Here is a 15,366-nt window from a genome sequence, read left to right as displayed (position 1 = left end):
TGTAAGAAATTTAACGTGACCGGCGGCGGCTTGGCAGCCGGCGGTCAGAACGAAGTCAAGTGAACTTGGTAATGCTGTCGTCAACCGAGACCCAAAACGAAAGCAGTGATGATGGAGCTCGGACTGACGGGGAAAAACAACACTGAGATTAACATAATACTGAAAAACAAAGGGAGGAATAAACACCCAGTGAAGTAAAGGCATGCAGAAATGGAACAGGAGAGAGAGGAGGAGGAGGAGGGGGAGGAAGATGGTGGCGGGCTCCAGAGTGATGGCTGCTGGTCTCTGGTTCCAGGTCGGCCTGCCTGTTGGGTTCTCATTCAAGACGAACGAAGAGCCGGAGGAGGAAGAGGAGGAGTGGTTTCTATCTGCTGAGGCTGACCGGCAGGCTGTCCCTCTTCCTGCGTCTCCAGGTGTTGCGGTGATACTGCGTGTGCGTGTGTCCGCGCGTTGCCAGGACAGCGTTGTTGACCAGCGGGGGGTTGTGGAAGCCCTTCACGTTGAACTTCGCTCCGTTCTGAAGAAGAAAGACGTGGTGGATACCAATAAATAAGAATACCACAAGAAAATGTTCCGATGCAGAAACTGTAATTTAAACGGAGAAATCTGATAGATATATATGCCGAGCAATATTGGAGTGGTTAAAAAGGTTTTACTGTACATCTAAAGGTGAAATATCTTCTAAACATCTTTATTTACTGACGCAGCCTCTTATTCACGCCACTTCTCACATGGTACATGGAGGGGCGAACAAACAACTAATATCTATGCCTCTGCTTTAACACCATTGCTTTGTACCGTTTGGCTGGGAAAAAAAAAAAAAAAAAAGATCAATAAGAATAAATAACCTCGTGGTGAAAGTGGCTCCACAAAACACTGTAATCATCTCAGCATTAACCCAAACAATATGGACGTAATGGAATTTTCATCACTTCGAACGCCGCAAACGCGTCTTGTAAAGCCTGTGGATAAATGTGATTAACTTTGCTCTGCCAAGACGGTAAAAGGTTTCATGGATCATCAATACCAGTAATTTAACAATGACTGTCTGCTTGTGTCTTTTGAGAAAAACAAACTATCACCGCTCTTTCCCCAGTGTCAACATGTGACATGCCGCTCGCTTTGTCCTACTTTTGTTTTTATTTACATTTGACTCATCATCTTAGCTGGTTAACACTGTATGTGAAATGTGAAGTAGAATGATCGTTCGGTTGTTTCTGCCTTTTATCTTTTTTTTTTTTTTTTAATCCATAACTGATCCGTTTCTTATTCTTCGCGTGACAAGAGCAGAGGTAAAAGTGTGTAGACACGAGAGGCGGGGCGGTCTCGATCGTGCATGTGAGTGCGTTCGTGGCGTCCGGCGCCTACCTTGTGTGTGTGGCTGGAGTGGGGGCTGGGCGGAGGCTGGGGGCTGGAGGGGGCGGGGGCATGAGCATGGGCTGGGGGGGGCATGTGGAAGAAGGGGGGGAGCCCGGTGTCTATACACACCTGTCTGCCAGGTATAGAGGGCATGGCTAGACCACCGGGCAGTGAGACGCGAGCCTGCAGGACGAACACGGGACGCAGTCAGTCACAGTACCAAATCATGAGGCGTTAATCCGTCCCTCCACCGCGTGCGCTCGGCGCCAATCTCACCTGTGAACCTGGAGGGAGCAGCAGGTGGTGTCCTCCCATGCCGGGCTTCCCGGTGCCCATGTTGAGGCCCGGAGGCAGAGCCAGGCCGAGGTGCGGGAAGGACGGGTACGCCGGCAGGGTGAGCGGCGGGAGCGGACACGACAGCGTGGAGTCCGAGTCCTGGCAGATCAAGGAAGACCGTGAGCGAGGCTTGAAAACGAAACCCGTGGCTCTCGCAGCTTTCTATCTAACAACGCATTTGGATCCAAACGACAGAAAAAAATAGAGGCTCTGCAGAAAGTATTCACACCTGGTGGGTGGGGGAGAAATCTATTCCGTGGAGTTGGACGTCGACTACATAATCACCAGTAATTGCAGTGGGACTGTATGAATAGCAAAACTGAAAACTGTGAGCCATGTTCGATCCCGACTCACTGCAGAGAAGGTCGCGTCACTTCGGGCAGCAGAGCTCATAACCACGATGTTCTGACATGACATGCAGAGAATAACATGGAAGCCGACAGGCCAGCAGCAAACCGAGGTCGTGACGTTCTTACGTTGTCAGATCCCGACAGCGAGGACACCGACGAGGCTGACGAGTGCTGCTGAGGGCTGGAGATGGACATGGGAGAGTCCGCGCTGTGGGGAGACACCGAGTCCCTCTGCTGCTCCTCTGACCCGACGCCGCCCAGCACGCAGGACTCCTGTTCCGACGCCGGCTCCTTCGGTGGAGACGCTGTGGGGAAACGACGAGCGGTCAGTGGCGGAGAAGCTCCTCAGAAATCGGCTCAATAGCAAACGAGCTGACCGCTTTTACCTCGGTTGTCCGTCCGCGTCATGTCCCTGCCCCCCCACTTCTTAATGATCCACTCCCTGTAGTCGATCACTTCCTGTGTAAGCCTGATTATCCTCCCCAACGTGCTGCAGACACAAACAGATTAAATTAGAAGCCGTTACTTCGACCCGCCGCCGTTCCTGCGTTGCTTCGGCTGAACTCTCACCTCTCGCAGTCTTTGTTGGGATACGACCGGGCCAGCGGCGACACGGCGTGACCCAGGACGGTGTAGGCGTAGTCAAACACCTGCTTGACGTGCATGGCGCCGTAGGAACCCCTCCCCACGTCATTGCCTACAAGACGACAAAAGAGGTGGTATTTTCAATTGCTCCCTGCCATGGTGTAAATCTCGACTTCGCCACCAGATGGTGCTAAAAACCAAAACGCTTCAATATATCAGGATTCTTTCATAGTTTTAACATTTTAAAAAGGTAAAACAATTCAAGTTTAACTACTTCACTCAAGGTTCTATGTATTTTTTTTTTTTCAAATAAATATCAACTTTAATGACTAAACTGATGTGAAGCCAACCTGGGAGCAGCGGGTCCTCTATGCAGAGCATGGACGGCCGGTACCCGTTCGTCATGGCCTTCATTATCTCCTCTTTGGCAATGTACGCGCCTCCATTTTTGATGCGAATCCCCGTTTTCAAGTAGTTGAAGTGGCGGCCGTACAATTCGAAGAACTCGATCAGCAGCACGCCCAGGTTTTCGCTGGGGTTGCGGGCATCGATGCGAGGATGCAGCTGAAGAAAAGAGGACAGGAGCGCTGCGGTTTCAACTGACGTCCGTCGACAAGACAATAACACACGAGTTTTCAAAGGTTTTCCGGCGTGCCATGTGCGCCCCTGTACCTGCAGGAAGCTGATGACCATGAGGATGAGGCTGTACGAGCTGATGCCCCCCGTGAAGACCTCGTTCAGGTCCCTCTGCAGCAGGAACTGCTTCAGTACAAAGATCAGGTAAGGCAGCACCGGGTACTTCTGAAAGCGCAGAGCAGAGACGGAAGGGCAGTGAGAAAAAGAACAGAGCACAAGGGGAGAATCCTGAAGAACATTAAGAACAACAGATGAGACGCACAGGATTAAGTAAGAGATAGCAACGTCCTGCCCAAAGAGAGTGTTGCTTGCTTGATTCAAAGACGATCAATGACTCCTTTTAAATAGCAGTCCATCTAAAACCATCACTTGACTAATAAACCAGTAAGCAGACATTATACGTTTCCCTGCAAATAAATCTTGTGCGGGAGGCTCTGACAGCTTCTGCTGCGAGTTCCCAGAGGATTTCTCTCGTCTATCTGCAGTCTGGGTTGCAGTTTCAGTGGAAACTGAAACTGTTCCGTTGTCTTCTTGTGCGCCGTCTCCACATCATTTCACCAAACTGCGCAACAACTTCTTTTAGCAAACCGAAATGATTCAATCTCATTATTGGATATGAAGCCATGACACAGCTGAATCGTCAAACGCTTTATTGATCACAGGGGTTTCTCGGTGAAGGTGGACGTTGGATAATGTAGCAGACGAGCGTGAGGAGAATAAGATCGAAGTCATACAGTAACAACGCCATAAAAGCAAAGTCCAGGCCGGCACCTTTGTTTCAAGGACTCGAGCTACGATGGCGGTTCAAATGCTTTTTGATGCTTTATTACACTGTACAGCTTTATCAGCTGCAATACAGCAGGTAAAATACGATACGCCATCCAATCAGACGGCACCGCTGAAGTTTCTGAACTGTTTAAAAGTACTGCCACTGGACTGAGGATATGCGGGGGTAAATAAATGACCCTGAAACTAAATTTAGAGTTTGAGTCGAGCAGTTGAAACACAAAGTTCCCGTGATGGTTACTGGTCCTTGGGGGAAAGTTCCTGCGGTGGAAATGGAGCGAGATGTGCCAAACCCTATAAAACAGTACGAACAGAAGGTGGCTGCAGGAGCCCGGAGGCATCATTTTCAGCTGCACGTGAACCCGACGCACCACGGTTGACTTTCAGGTGACCTTTTCAATGACAAGACTGCACTGGAGCGGCATCGGCCGTCTCCCGAGTGCAGCTGTCAACATCGGGCTTTCAAGCCATGACACGTATTTCCAAACGCGCAACAACAACAACAACAACGAGCATCGACAAAAGGTGCGATCGTGACGGCTCGCTGGAGCAGCTGGGATTCTCCCCGCGAAGCGTGACTGGGGCGGGCAAACATCCACCCTCAGCAGGAATCCCTCAGCCGCTGCCGAGCGGCCTCGGTAGCGCAGAGTCGAGTCCAGCTGAGTCTGGATTACACCGCCGCTGGCGCCGGTTCCAACTTCACTTTGGAAATGAGATGAGGCGGCGCGAGTTCGAAGTTAAAATGTAATGCTTCAAACTGCGGGCCGGCCCGACTCCACGAGGGACTTTCCAAAAGCTCTGCATTTAGATTCCGCTGTAAAATGGTAATTATGCAAACTTCTCCGGTGGTTTATTTTAATTTAAATATGCCTACGTGACCTTTTCGCTTCTGTTCCATCATCTCATGTGTTCCTTCTAATGCACACTGCAGCCCGGGACTTTAGGAAGGCTCTTCTTTGTGCGGCCTCCTCATCTGACTCTCGGGTTAACACAACAAGCAGAGCTGAAGGCCTGTCTCACCTTTACGTAGTCTTTAATGAAGCTCGCCGCCTTCACCCCGGTCTCCACGTTAAAACTGATGTCCACCTTCACTTCCGTCTCCTCGTCTGTCAGCTTGATGATTGGGACCTGGAAGGAGACAACGCCGCAGGCAAGTCAGAATTGTGTTCTGGAGAACCACCGCAGTGGGTTTTCTGCTCCGAACACCTCCAAAGGGAAGGGAAGCTTTGCACTGCGCCAAAGAACGACGAGCAGATCGTTTCAAGACCAGAGAAACTTTTTCTTGATTCTAAATGTGCTGCTCGCGATTTTGTTCCATATTTCCACTTTTGGTTTCTGTTACCAGGCCTGCAACACTTTAATTACTCCCTGTGAGAGGGGTGGGGTGGGGGGGGGGGGGGGGGGGGGGGGCTGATTAGTCTGGGACTATTTTATTGACGTCTCCAGAGTTCTGTTGCTACAATGTGAACACATTAACTCTTCATTTTCACAAGGGGTTTGGAATATGATCCAAATCAGTCTTTATACTTGCACCATCATTGCCACCAGTCTTTCAAACTCGCACATCAATTTCAAATGCAATTAAGATTTACTTCAGATGCTTGCATGAGACAACAGAGAGCTTTTTGTTAAAGATCCAGACATCAAATAAATGTCGTGTGCTGAACACTGCCTCCTCTATCGACAGATGATGAAGGTAAACTGTGTCTAGGAATGAAGACAAAACACGGTAGCACCTTTAGACTGATGAAATTTTTTTTTGAAAAATTGTCAAAGACGTCCTCCTAAACACGAGTTTTCATTTCTTGTGTGTGTCTAAGGCCGCGCGTACTTACTGTAGCTTTGTCCAGCACTTTGATGGAGAACGGTTCCGCCACATTATGCTTGCGGAGGGCTTGTTCTAGCTCTTGTAGCGGGGGACGGTCCCATTTCCCGAACACCACCAGGTCAATGTCACTGAAGGCCAAAACACAAGTTGAAATGTCAATAAACCACCGGCAAGCAAAAAAGAAAAAGAAAAAAAAGAACACAACATGAAGGGAAAATCATCTATTTAGAAAGGCTGGGTCTTACCTTGTCGGGAGGTACAGGCCGGTGCTGAAGCTGCCAAATATCTGGACCTGGAAACACAATGTTGGAAGATTTGTGTCACAGCTTCTCAGATCACGTTCTGAACAAGTATAGAAAAGAAAAGAAAAGAAAAAAAAAAAAAACTCGCTCGCGGTGACGGTGAGTATATATCCAGTTCGAATGTTTGCACACTACCATGAGCGAGGTATTTCCAGATTCCACTTCAAAAGCAGTAAACACTGCCAAGTGGAGCATGCTGCCAAATAAAGTATACAATGGCTCGGAGAGAATCAAAAAAGGCAGCGCTGAAGGGAGGAGGCTGCAAGGAAAAGCTCTCCAGGAGGAAGCCGAGCGGAGTTCTTTCCCTTTCCGTCTGGTAAATACGACAAGGCAACAGCACAAGGACAGGCCAGGATTAATAGGCTGGAATGAAAAGGGAGGCTGGTACAAATCAGAGACTTCATCCATTTACCTGACAATGTGGCTCACACAGTGGACGAGGGCAAGACTGGCAGCCAACAAATCACCGCTGCGTGTGTTTTACATGATTAAGTAATGAGGAGTGGCATTACACCAACCCGGCCTCGCTGCACTTTCCCCGGCCGGGCCACGAGCGCCTCCGTCATCATTTCTACGAACCAGCGAGTCATCAGCTCCGAAACCAACAGTCGCTAAGTTAAAACAATCCGGTTGATTTCCCCTTCCAATCAAACTTCTCGCAGCAGAAACATCAGTCTGCACTGAAAGGCAGGTGTGACTCCCGACAGCCTGTAGGAGCCCTGCTGTTGATTCAGAGGACAAAAGGGAAAGTCCTCGCACATCCCCCGACTCCAGCTATCCTCCCCTGCTCAGCGGGGGGGGGGTACGTCCACAGCAGGCCGTCTCAAAGTTGTTTCAATATGAAAACGTCAGGCCACAGCCAGCACTCGGCTGCTTCTAACTTTGCATCAAATCTGATAGCAACTTGGCAGAGTGGACGGAGGCAGGCTGGGGAACTTTTCAAAGAAACCTGGACCGTGGTGAGGTGCACGGACAACTCGTCCACAAAACTGCAACCCTGGAAAACTCGTCCATGACTTATTTTCGCAGGAATAATAGGATAGGATCAATATTTGTTTTATAATTATTTCCCCATATTTCCACACCATAACTCAGATATGGAAGAATGAGGGAGTTATATAATAAGTTGAGTGAATTGTGATCCAATACGGATCAGATTTGACACATTTTGGGTTAAATTCCACTTCAGGATATTTCTATGCGGCTTTCAGGTGAGCTTTTCATCAAAAGTAATTCCTAAAAAAAAAAATATTTTCTTGCAATTGTTCACCATTAAGAGAATGGTAAACAAAGAGAAACAAGCCATATGACACTATACTAAACATAATAAAATATCAATAAGAAATAACAATATGTAAAAGTGCACTGTACAGGATTTATTTTCTCAAGAAAATTCTGAAATCTCATCTGTGGACAAGTTGTCCTACACCCAAAAATCAAGATCACGCGAAAGTGTTTGAGTGCTTGTGTCTTACATCTGCTGTGGGCCACAGCTCCTTGATGATCGTCTCTATCCGGTTCACCACCTCCTTCCTCATGGCTGCCTCCTCAGGTCGAGGAGACATGAAGTTGTAGAAGTCCATCACCTCTTCGTGGAGTCTGCCCAGACGGGACCAAGAGTCAGAAATCATTATCAGCACGGCGACACTGATGAAACATGTCCCGCTTTAACACCTCAGCCACAATTCCACATTGACCGTCACCCTCCAATGTTAACCAGCTGGTTCAAAGAGTTGGTGGTGATTTTTTTATTTTTATTTTTTATAATTCAACAGTAAACCTAAACATCCCTGTGAATTTCCACGCTGTTAAACTCAGTGCGCGCGCAGCACAAGCTGAACTCTGGAATCCTCTCTTGTTATCTTTAGCGACGTGCAGAAGAACAAACGGCTGCAAGTGCAGTATGCGCAGGTGAGAGAAGTTGCACAAACAGATCCCCACAGCATACGTTTACAGATTCCAAATGACTTTGGACCACATCCAAATTCTCTTTCCATAAATGCCTCACGGTTTTCCTGAAAGCACTGGAGCTGCATATAGATGACGTACAGCTTGTGTACTAAAGATCATTGTACCAGTCACCACTTGACGCCCCATTACGAAGGGGAGGTGGAATCATTTGAACGATCTTAGAAGTTGACAGCCGGCCACACTGTACGACGCGAGTCTGCATGTCATCATTAAACGCAATAACTCAGTCCAAAGCGACTTTGAGAAATAAAGTTAGAACAATCTCCTAATTGCCCGGTAAGAGATAAAACTGATGACTCGAACGCGGCTGAAAAGTTTAATACACCTCCAGCGGAGAACGCGTTCATCTTTCAGCTCCAACGCGCTGACATAACTGTGAGGTTGCACTGTGAGGCGAGTGAATCTCAGCATCATTAGAAGACAAGCGGCCATTGTTTCACAACAGAGAATACTGCTCTTTTTTTCTTAATTTAGAAACTTCGTTTCATATACTTGCATTATTTACCCACTAACATTCAGACCAAAACTTTACTAAAGTTTGCACTGGACTCACTTACTTACACTGAACAGAAAAGGTACTCACATTATTCCAGACTCAGCATCAGGAACCAAATACATTTAACCCAGACTTACTACTGTATAGCATAATAAAATCCTCTTGTAAGACTTTGGTTTGAAGGATATTTCAAGGCTTTATCACCCGAGACAAATCTACTGTAGAAGACTACACTTGGCAGTTTCCACATCCTATAGACCAGAGCTGTCAAACATGAGGCCTGTGGACCAAACCTGGCCCAAGAGAGGCTCCAATCCAGCCGCAGCTAAAGGAGGTTTATATGGGGGAAGTTTCACCGCGTTTGCACAGAAGGTCTCATTAAAATAGGCTTCATGCTGATATAGTAGTCATTTTCGGAGGTAAAACCTTAAAGTTTGAATGTAAAGGTTATCATGACACTTCAAGGTGAAATTGGAATCCATATGAGCCCTGGACTAAAATGGGTTCACACCCCTGTTATAGATAAGAGAGCAATGCAACACATACAAAGCATCACTGGACTGTACTAGTTTTAAATGCACAGTTATGTTCAAGCAAAGTTGTACTGCGTGATGCTGTCAGTAATTTCATCCACAGATAAGTATCACGTCAGGGGCATGACAATCTAAGCCTATATGTATATCCTAAAGTTGGCCCTGTAATGATAGCCCTTAATATAACTGCCAGGCACGCCAGATGCAGAGTGTTCACTGTGAGGTCAAGGAGGACTTAGCAGAATTGTTCTTATGTTCTGTGAAAACAGCTCCTTCAGGAGAAAATACAAGTTCACACACACCTGAGGTTTGGGGCAGATTGTGAAGACAGGCAGTAAAAACACAGATCAATCACAAGAGGCTCAGGCTGACTGTTATCTGCTTTTTTGTGTTTGACAGCAAAAGAGGCGTACACACATATAGTAAACATTACGGACCAGTCAAGTGCCTTCGAACAGTGGAAGCCTGTTCAAACCCCGTGGCCATTCACTTTTCAAGGAATGCATGCCATGATGTCAGTGTGAAATATAGAACAGAGGGACTGTCGCAATTAATTACCGTCCCGAGTCCTGGAGGACGTGCAGTCGGCCTGTGTGGCCACGATTTGGTGAAAACTTTGCCGGTTATTGTAGGAGACCCCCAAAGTCACAACACACTTTGACAACTCTGTAACGCAGCATTAAATAAATCAGTTCGGCTCACCGCAGCAATCCATTATCACTTGTCTGTTACGCACACATTTTTCACACCAAATCAGTGTCATTACACATTTACTGCTTTGCATCTTCAATTTTAAAATGCAATTGGATTCCCTCGTGCAGCATTAAAGATCTCCCCTGAAGGCAAACCAACAACAGTAGTGAGTGCACAAGCCAAAACTTGAACTGAATGAAGAGGGGAAAGAAAAAGAATGTGTTAATTCACCTCCTTAAAACAAGGTAGCTTAGATGGAGAGGGGGCTTTGTGGTCCACTTCCAATGACAAGCACAAAAAAATGTCCTCGTTTGTTCAAGAAGGATTTGGCGTCATGCAAAGACCGCAAAGGTTAATTTGACCAAAAACAACCTTTTAATGAGATGGATTAATCGGTTAATCCTTGGTGGAAATTGCAGAATTTCATGCAATGTGGAAAAGGTTGAATATGACGGGCATAAAATGTCAAATCTCACTTATTGTCTTAAAAATCAGAAGTCATCAGTGCAGAGTGGAGAGTTTTCTAGTGTAATGACAGAAACACTGTTTTAATGGCCGTCAAAGGGGGTGTTTTTGGCCAAGAAGAGATTAAATTGTATTATAATACTTGACATATCCATCATCACCAAGGGTAGCATTTAAAATCCTGAATATGAGAAAGACTGATGAAGTGATTTGACTTTAAGGAAAGAATTTAGTCAATCTAAGGAAGGCATAAGAATTAGAATTATTGTAGTTATGCAATTAATAATCCGGTTCACTACAATTGTACAAAACGTACACAAATATTTCATCAAACAGCTAATAAATAAAATCAAATTAAAGTTACACAGTGACGTTAATCTGCGGTAAACCTTTTATTAAAGAGACTTTAGGTATATTCAGACACACCCTGCATGTTTTATATAGATCTTATATGAAACAAACAGGAAAAACAGAATGATCTTGACTAATGAGTAAACAGAGCCATTATATCCTCTACTGAACCCAATGGAGTAAACAGGAAAATGTAAACCCTTTCAGATTATTATGACATATACAGATTGACAATAATCTAAAGTTTTATGCCACTTTAACAGTGTAGCAAACAGCCAGTCAGGTTTCATTTACACATTACTTGAGTTAAATGTATCTCAAATTGTTAGATAAAGAAGGAAAATATCCGTGGGTATTACATTTGGAGTGTAATAATATTCAATTAACGTGGTCTGTTTAATTGTGGAACTTTAAATCAGTGTTAGCCACGTTAGCCTTCTCAGTCATGCCTACCAACGGATTACGTTTGAAAGCTGCACATCCGGTGTAAGCCTTCTACATAAATCACCCCGCACATAAAAAAAAAAAAGTTTAAATCCATCTGCGACTCTACAAATTTGTTTAAATGTGCACGTCTTTGAAGTTTGTTGAGTTTGTACCGTGAGAGAGGAAAATGTGTTTTAGTATAGGCCGTCTATCGCTGCCTTCCTGCAGCTACGTAACGGTGTTTCGGATTACCTGGTTCCCCTGTTAACTGGTGACACACTTCCTTTAGCGCTTCGTGCTGCTGCATATGGTTAAAAAGAAAAGCCCGACAGAAATCCGTAGCTGACCCAACGAACTCTATTTAACCGAATCTACAATAAACTTGTGAAGCGTCGTGCCTTTTGTGGGTCCTATTTTAACACCCGATGTAACGCGCAGAAAAGGAAGTCGGCCACAAGTTAACATGGAAACCACTTCATCCGAAACACCGGCCCTTGGCATGTGTGGTTTTTTTTTTATGCAATAAACATGTTTCCCTCCAAGTCATACGCTGGAAATCCAACAATACTGTATTTGGCATGCACTCAACACAGAAAATTATACCAACGTGACGGTCCTTTCGTCCGAACAGCCGTAACTAGCGGACGTTACTCAACTTTTTAACCCTTGAAAGGCAGTGATGGTGCACATCCACTCACCCGAGCACTCCGGGGTTGTACTTCCTCGTCTTCCAGGGCGTCCAGGAGCTCGGGTAGTTCCCGTTGGTGCAGTTTGAAAGCAGGTAGTTCATCCCATAAGTGCTCGCCTTGTTGTCGCTTTTCCTCCGGCCCGGGTGGTGGCTGTGTGTGTGGTTTGCGGGCGCGGAGGAGGGCTGGAGCTGGTGGCGCTTCACGCAGAGCTGCTGGAGGTGGTGATGATGATGATGGTGGTGGTGGTGATGATGATGATGGCTGTGGTGGTACAGGTTGACGTTGTTGTCCACGGTGTCGCTCAGGTTGAAGAGCAGGTTGGCACCCCCGACGTTTTTATTCATGTTGCCCGTGTCACTCCCACCCATAGTCCTCTCCAGCGAGCAGCCGGCGGGGGAACTGTCCGTCCCAGATTCGTGCGGAGACGGCGGGGAGACGACTCCCGTCTTGCGGGGCAGGAGCTTCCCCTCGCCGCCGGTCTCCGCGGCGCTCGCCGCGGGGAAGGAGCCGTGTGCGTTGCCGTTGGTGAGCGCTATCCCCAGCGGGGGGACCGCGGTGCCGTTGATGCCGCGATGGCTGCTGCCATTCCCGGCGCTGCCCGATGCCACCGCGGCCGCCGCATTTTTCAAAACATCTAACGCGGCGTACCTCACGCACTGGTTGTGGTTCTGATTGTGGAGCTGCTGCTGAGCGGACAGCGTCCGTACTCCCTGAGAGGTCTCCCAGACGTGCATCCATAAGGCGTTCGCAGGTCCTTTCTGTTCGGGCTGAATCCAAGCCACCCTCGGATCCATTCAACTTCTCTCTCTGGCAACCCCCCCCCTTCTAACAAGTACCGAGCCCGTGGCGAGTCCGCGCCGCACCCTGCACCGCTCGAGGCCCGCTACGCCGTCCGGGGTTACGAAAAGAGACGAGTTAGATCGTTAAACCGAATTAGGACCATTGATAAAAGTGGCCCCCGTAACACCGCTAGCTGGGAAAAAAAAAATGCTAACTGATTCCTACGGGAATTCAATATGGCGTATTCGCTTCAAATCCACGCGCATGCGCACTGCGAGGAGTTTCTGAAGCGACTCCCCCCTCCTCATCCACCCACTCCTTCATTTCCATTTGATGGATGTTTAATTTAACTACAAATTAGAAAAAGGGAAAGAAAAAGGGATCTGAAAACCTAAAGACTCCCCCCGCCCACCCCCCCAAAAAAATTTATAAATAAAAAAATGATGAATGAATAGTCCATTTTATTTCACTTATATAGCACTTTTCCATCCATCCACTGGGAGCAGTTTAGGGTTCAGTGTCTTGCTCAAGGGCACTTTGACATGCGGAATCGAACCTGCAACATCCCCATTGGCAGACAACCACTCTGCTATTATTAGTATTTTATATCTTTTTTGAAAGTTGACAGCGAGCTGCTACATCTCAGTTCATCAGTGAATAACTCCCAGAAAAAAAAATACATCTCCATTCTCACTTTTCTTTTTCCAATCTTAAATTATATTTGCCTTCTGTCACCTTAAAAAACTCTCCAATACAGTCATGAAGGCTTTTGTTCTTAAACCCAATATAATATTTTCACTATTTCTGAATACACAATGTCTGAAAATAAATGAACCAGCATTATTTGTTAATGTAATAGCACCTTTCTGTAGTCTGATTATTAAATCTAGATTAATTGTATACACATTTCCCCAAATATGAGGCAAGGCATTTAATGTCCAGGAATTAAATATAACTGTATCTAATAATGTATTATCCCTTGTTTCATTAATTATCTGAGGCATTTTGCATGTATATATGGAGAGAAGGCAGTTCTGTCCTATCTTTACATTTACACTTTCCAGACAAAAATAAAATAGTTTTCTGTCAAACCTTCAAGTGTTGTTGATTTTTCTTATCTCACTTCACAAGGTCTCTATAAAGTTTCTATGTACAATCGAAATAACAATTGCAGAAGATGTTTCCATAAGAATACATTTATTTAAAATGACCTGTATGTGTCTATTAATACCGCTTGTGGGCTTTGAATAGTTTTAGATTGCGGCACACTTTCAGAGCATTACAAAAAAAAAAGTAGATGGTAATGTCTTTGTGCTTTGACATTTGTTCTTCCAAATAACAGTGCTCTTTCTCTTGCCCCAAATCAACCGAGCTGTAACTGGGCCATGATGTTTTTTTTTTTTTTTGCCCTCATGTGTGCATGTGCAGTTCCCAGCAGGAGTGTTTGGGAAGAGAAAGAAGTCATTGACATCGTCTTTGGCCTCATTTTCTCAATTTGTGTGCCTCTGACCTTTGCCCTGGAGCTCACCAGGTATGAAACAATCCAGGCTGCTAATGAATTGATCCCTTTTAATTAGTTAGTGGTACACATTTTGTGAATTTTCACACTTTTATTTCATATTTTCTATGAAACAGCATGATTTCATATTGTTATCACAATAAGTGATATAAACATGTTGGCACATGTTGGTGACAGACATACTTCTTAACCATTTACCAGTAATGGAAACCACATTGTCGTCAGCTGCCATCTGAAATAGTGCTGAGGGCCACATTCATAACCTGTGGCCCTTCGCATGCGGCTCACAAACGTACTAGCGGCAGAAACTGCGGCCCATATGGTAATGCAGATTTTCTCTTTCTACTAAGCATTGATGGGAGCTCCTTGTTTATTATTTCAGATGCACGGCGCACGCTGCGGCCCATGAATCCAAATACTCATTTTAAGAGGGTAACGCACAGCAGGTGGTGTTGATCATTCCAGGCCCCCGCGTGCCGCCCTGGCCCAGTAACAGCCGTCCTCCCAAACCCATTAGGCGCCGCGATGGAGCAGCGGGCATGCTGGATGAGGCATAACCAGCAAGCCCCTCTGATGAGAGTGAAAAAAGAAAAGAAAGAAAAGAAAAGACAGAGTGAGGGAGATGGTGTCTTGCATAATGCAGCCGCCCCCAACCTCTGCTATACTCACGTGCAGCATGTGACACAGTCAAGGAAAACCCCCTAGAGCACACTGTGTGTCGGCTAGGATATGCATCTCTCTCTGTAACACAAACCGGCATGCACACAGCTGCTCACTCCCACTGTACGCCTGTAGAAATACAACCTCCTCCTTCCATCTTTCGCTGTGTGAACAGGCCCCTGAGTGACGCGATACATCGAACAGGTTATTGTTCACTGTGCACTGTGCGCCGGCGTACGCGTGTGATTTCAAGGCTGCTTTGCCTCATTCTTACTTTTATGGGACTGTTCACATAGGTGGCAACTGGGCCGTGGCTGATAGATGCCAGAGATACTCGCTCACGCAGTCACAGCGACGCAAAAAGAGTCCCGGTTTGGAGGAGTCGACACCATGCTTATGGGTATAACGGTAACGGCAGATAATATCAAAGTAGCGGGGGTTTGTCTGAGGCTGCATGTGGCTCGAATAGTAATGAGGCTGCAGCGTGTTCCAGATACTTAACCCACATTAGTGGAAAGCTGCGTTTACAATGTCAGCAGCTATTTTACGTTGTCCACGCGGCGACATATTGCCTGCAGTGTGCCCCCCCCCCCCCTCCTGC

At 46.4% G+C, this 15,366-nt stretch overlaps 1 protein-coding gene across 1 annotated transcript; it reads right to left on the bottom strand.

Annotated features, from left to right (window-relative positions):
- Positions 1-190: 190 nt before the first annotated feature.
- On the bottom strand, positions 191-12,600 carry tent4a (terminal nucleotidyltransferase 4A; the record flags this gene model as incomplete). Its single annotated transcript, XM_080485623.1, has 13 exons — positions 191-517; positions 1,369-1,542; positions 1,636-1,794; positions 2,172-2,350; positions 2,432-2,535; positions 2,616-2,742; positions 2,981-3,194; positions 3,303-3,431; positions 5,073-5,180; positions 5,888-6,008; positions 6,126-6,172; positions 7,658-7,781; positions 11,816-12,600. 13 exons carry the CDS (start codon positions 12,598-12,600, stop codon positions 365-367), a joined length of 2,424 nt encoding a protein of 807 aa, XP_080341749.1. The 3' UTR covers positions 191-364.
- Positions 12,601-15,366: the final 2,766 nt, after the last annotated feature.

The sequence above is a fragment of the Lipophrys pholis genome, assembly GCF_963383615.2.
Source record: "Lipophrys pholis genome assembly, chromosome: 17".
NCBI lineage: Eukaryota > Metazoa > Chordata > Actinopteri > Blenniiformes > Blenniidae > Lipophrys > Lipophrys pholis.
Note: the sequence above shows the minus strand (reverse complement) of the source record. Positions and strands in the feature narration are given on the sequence as shown.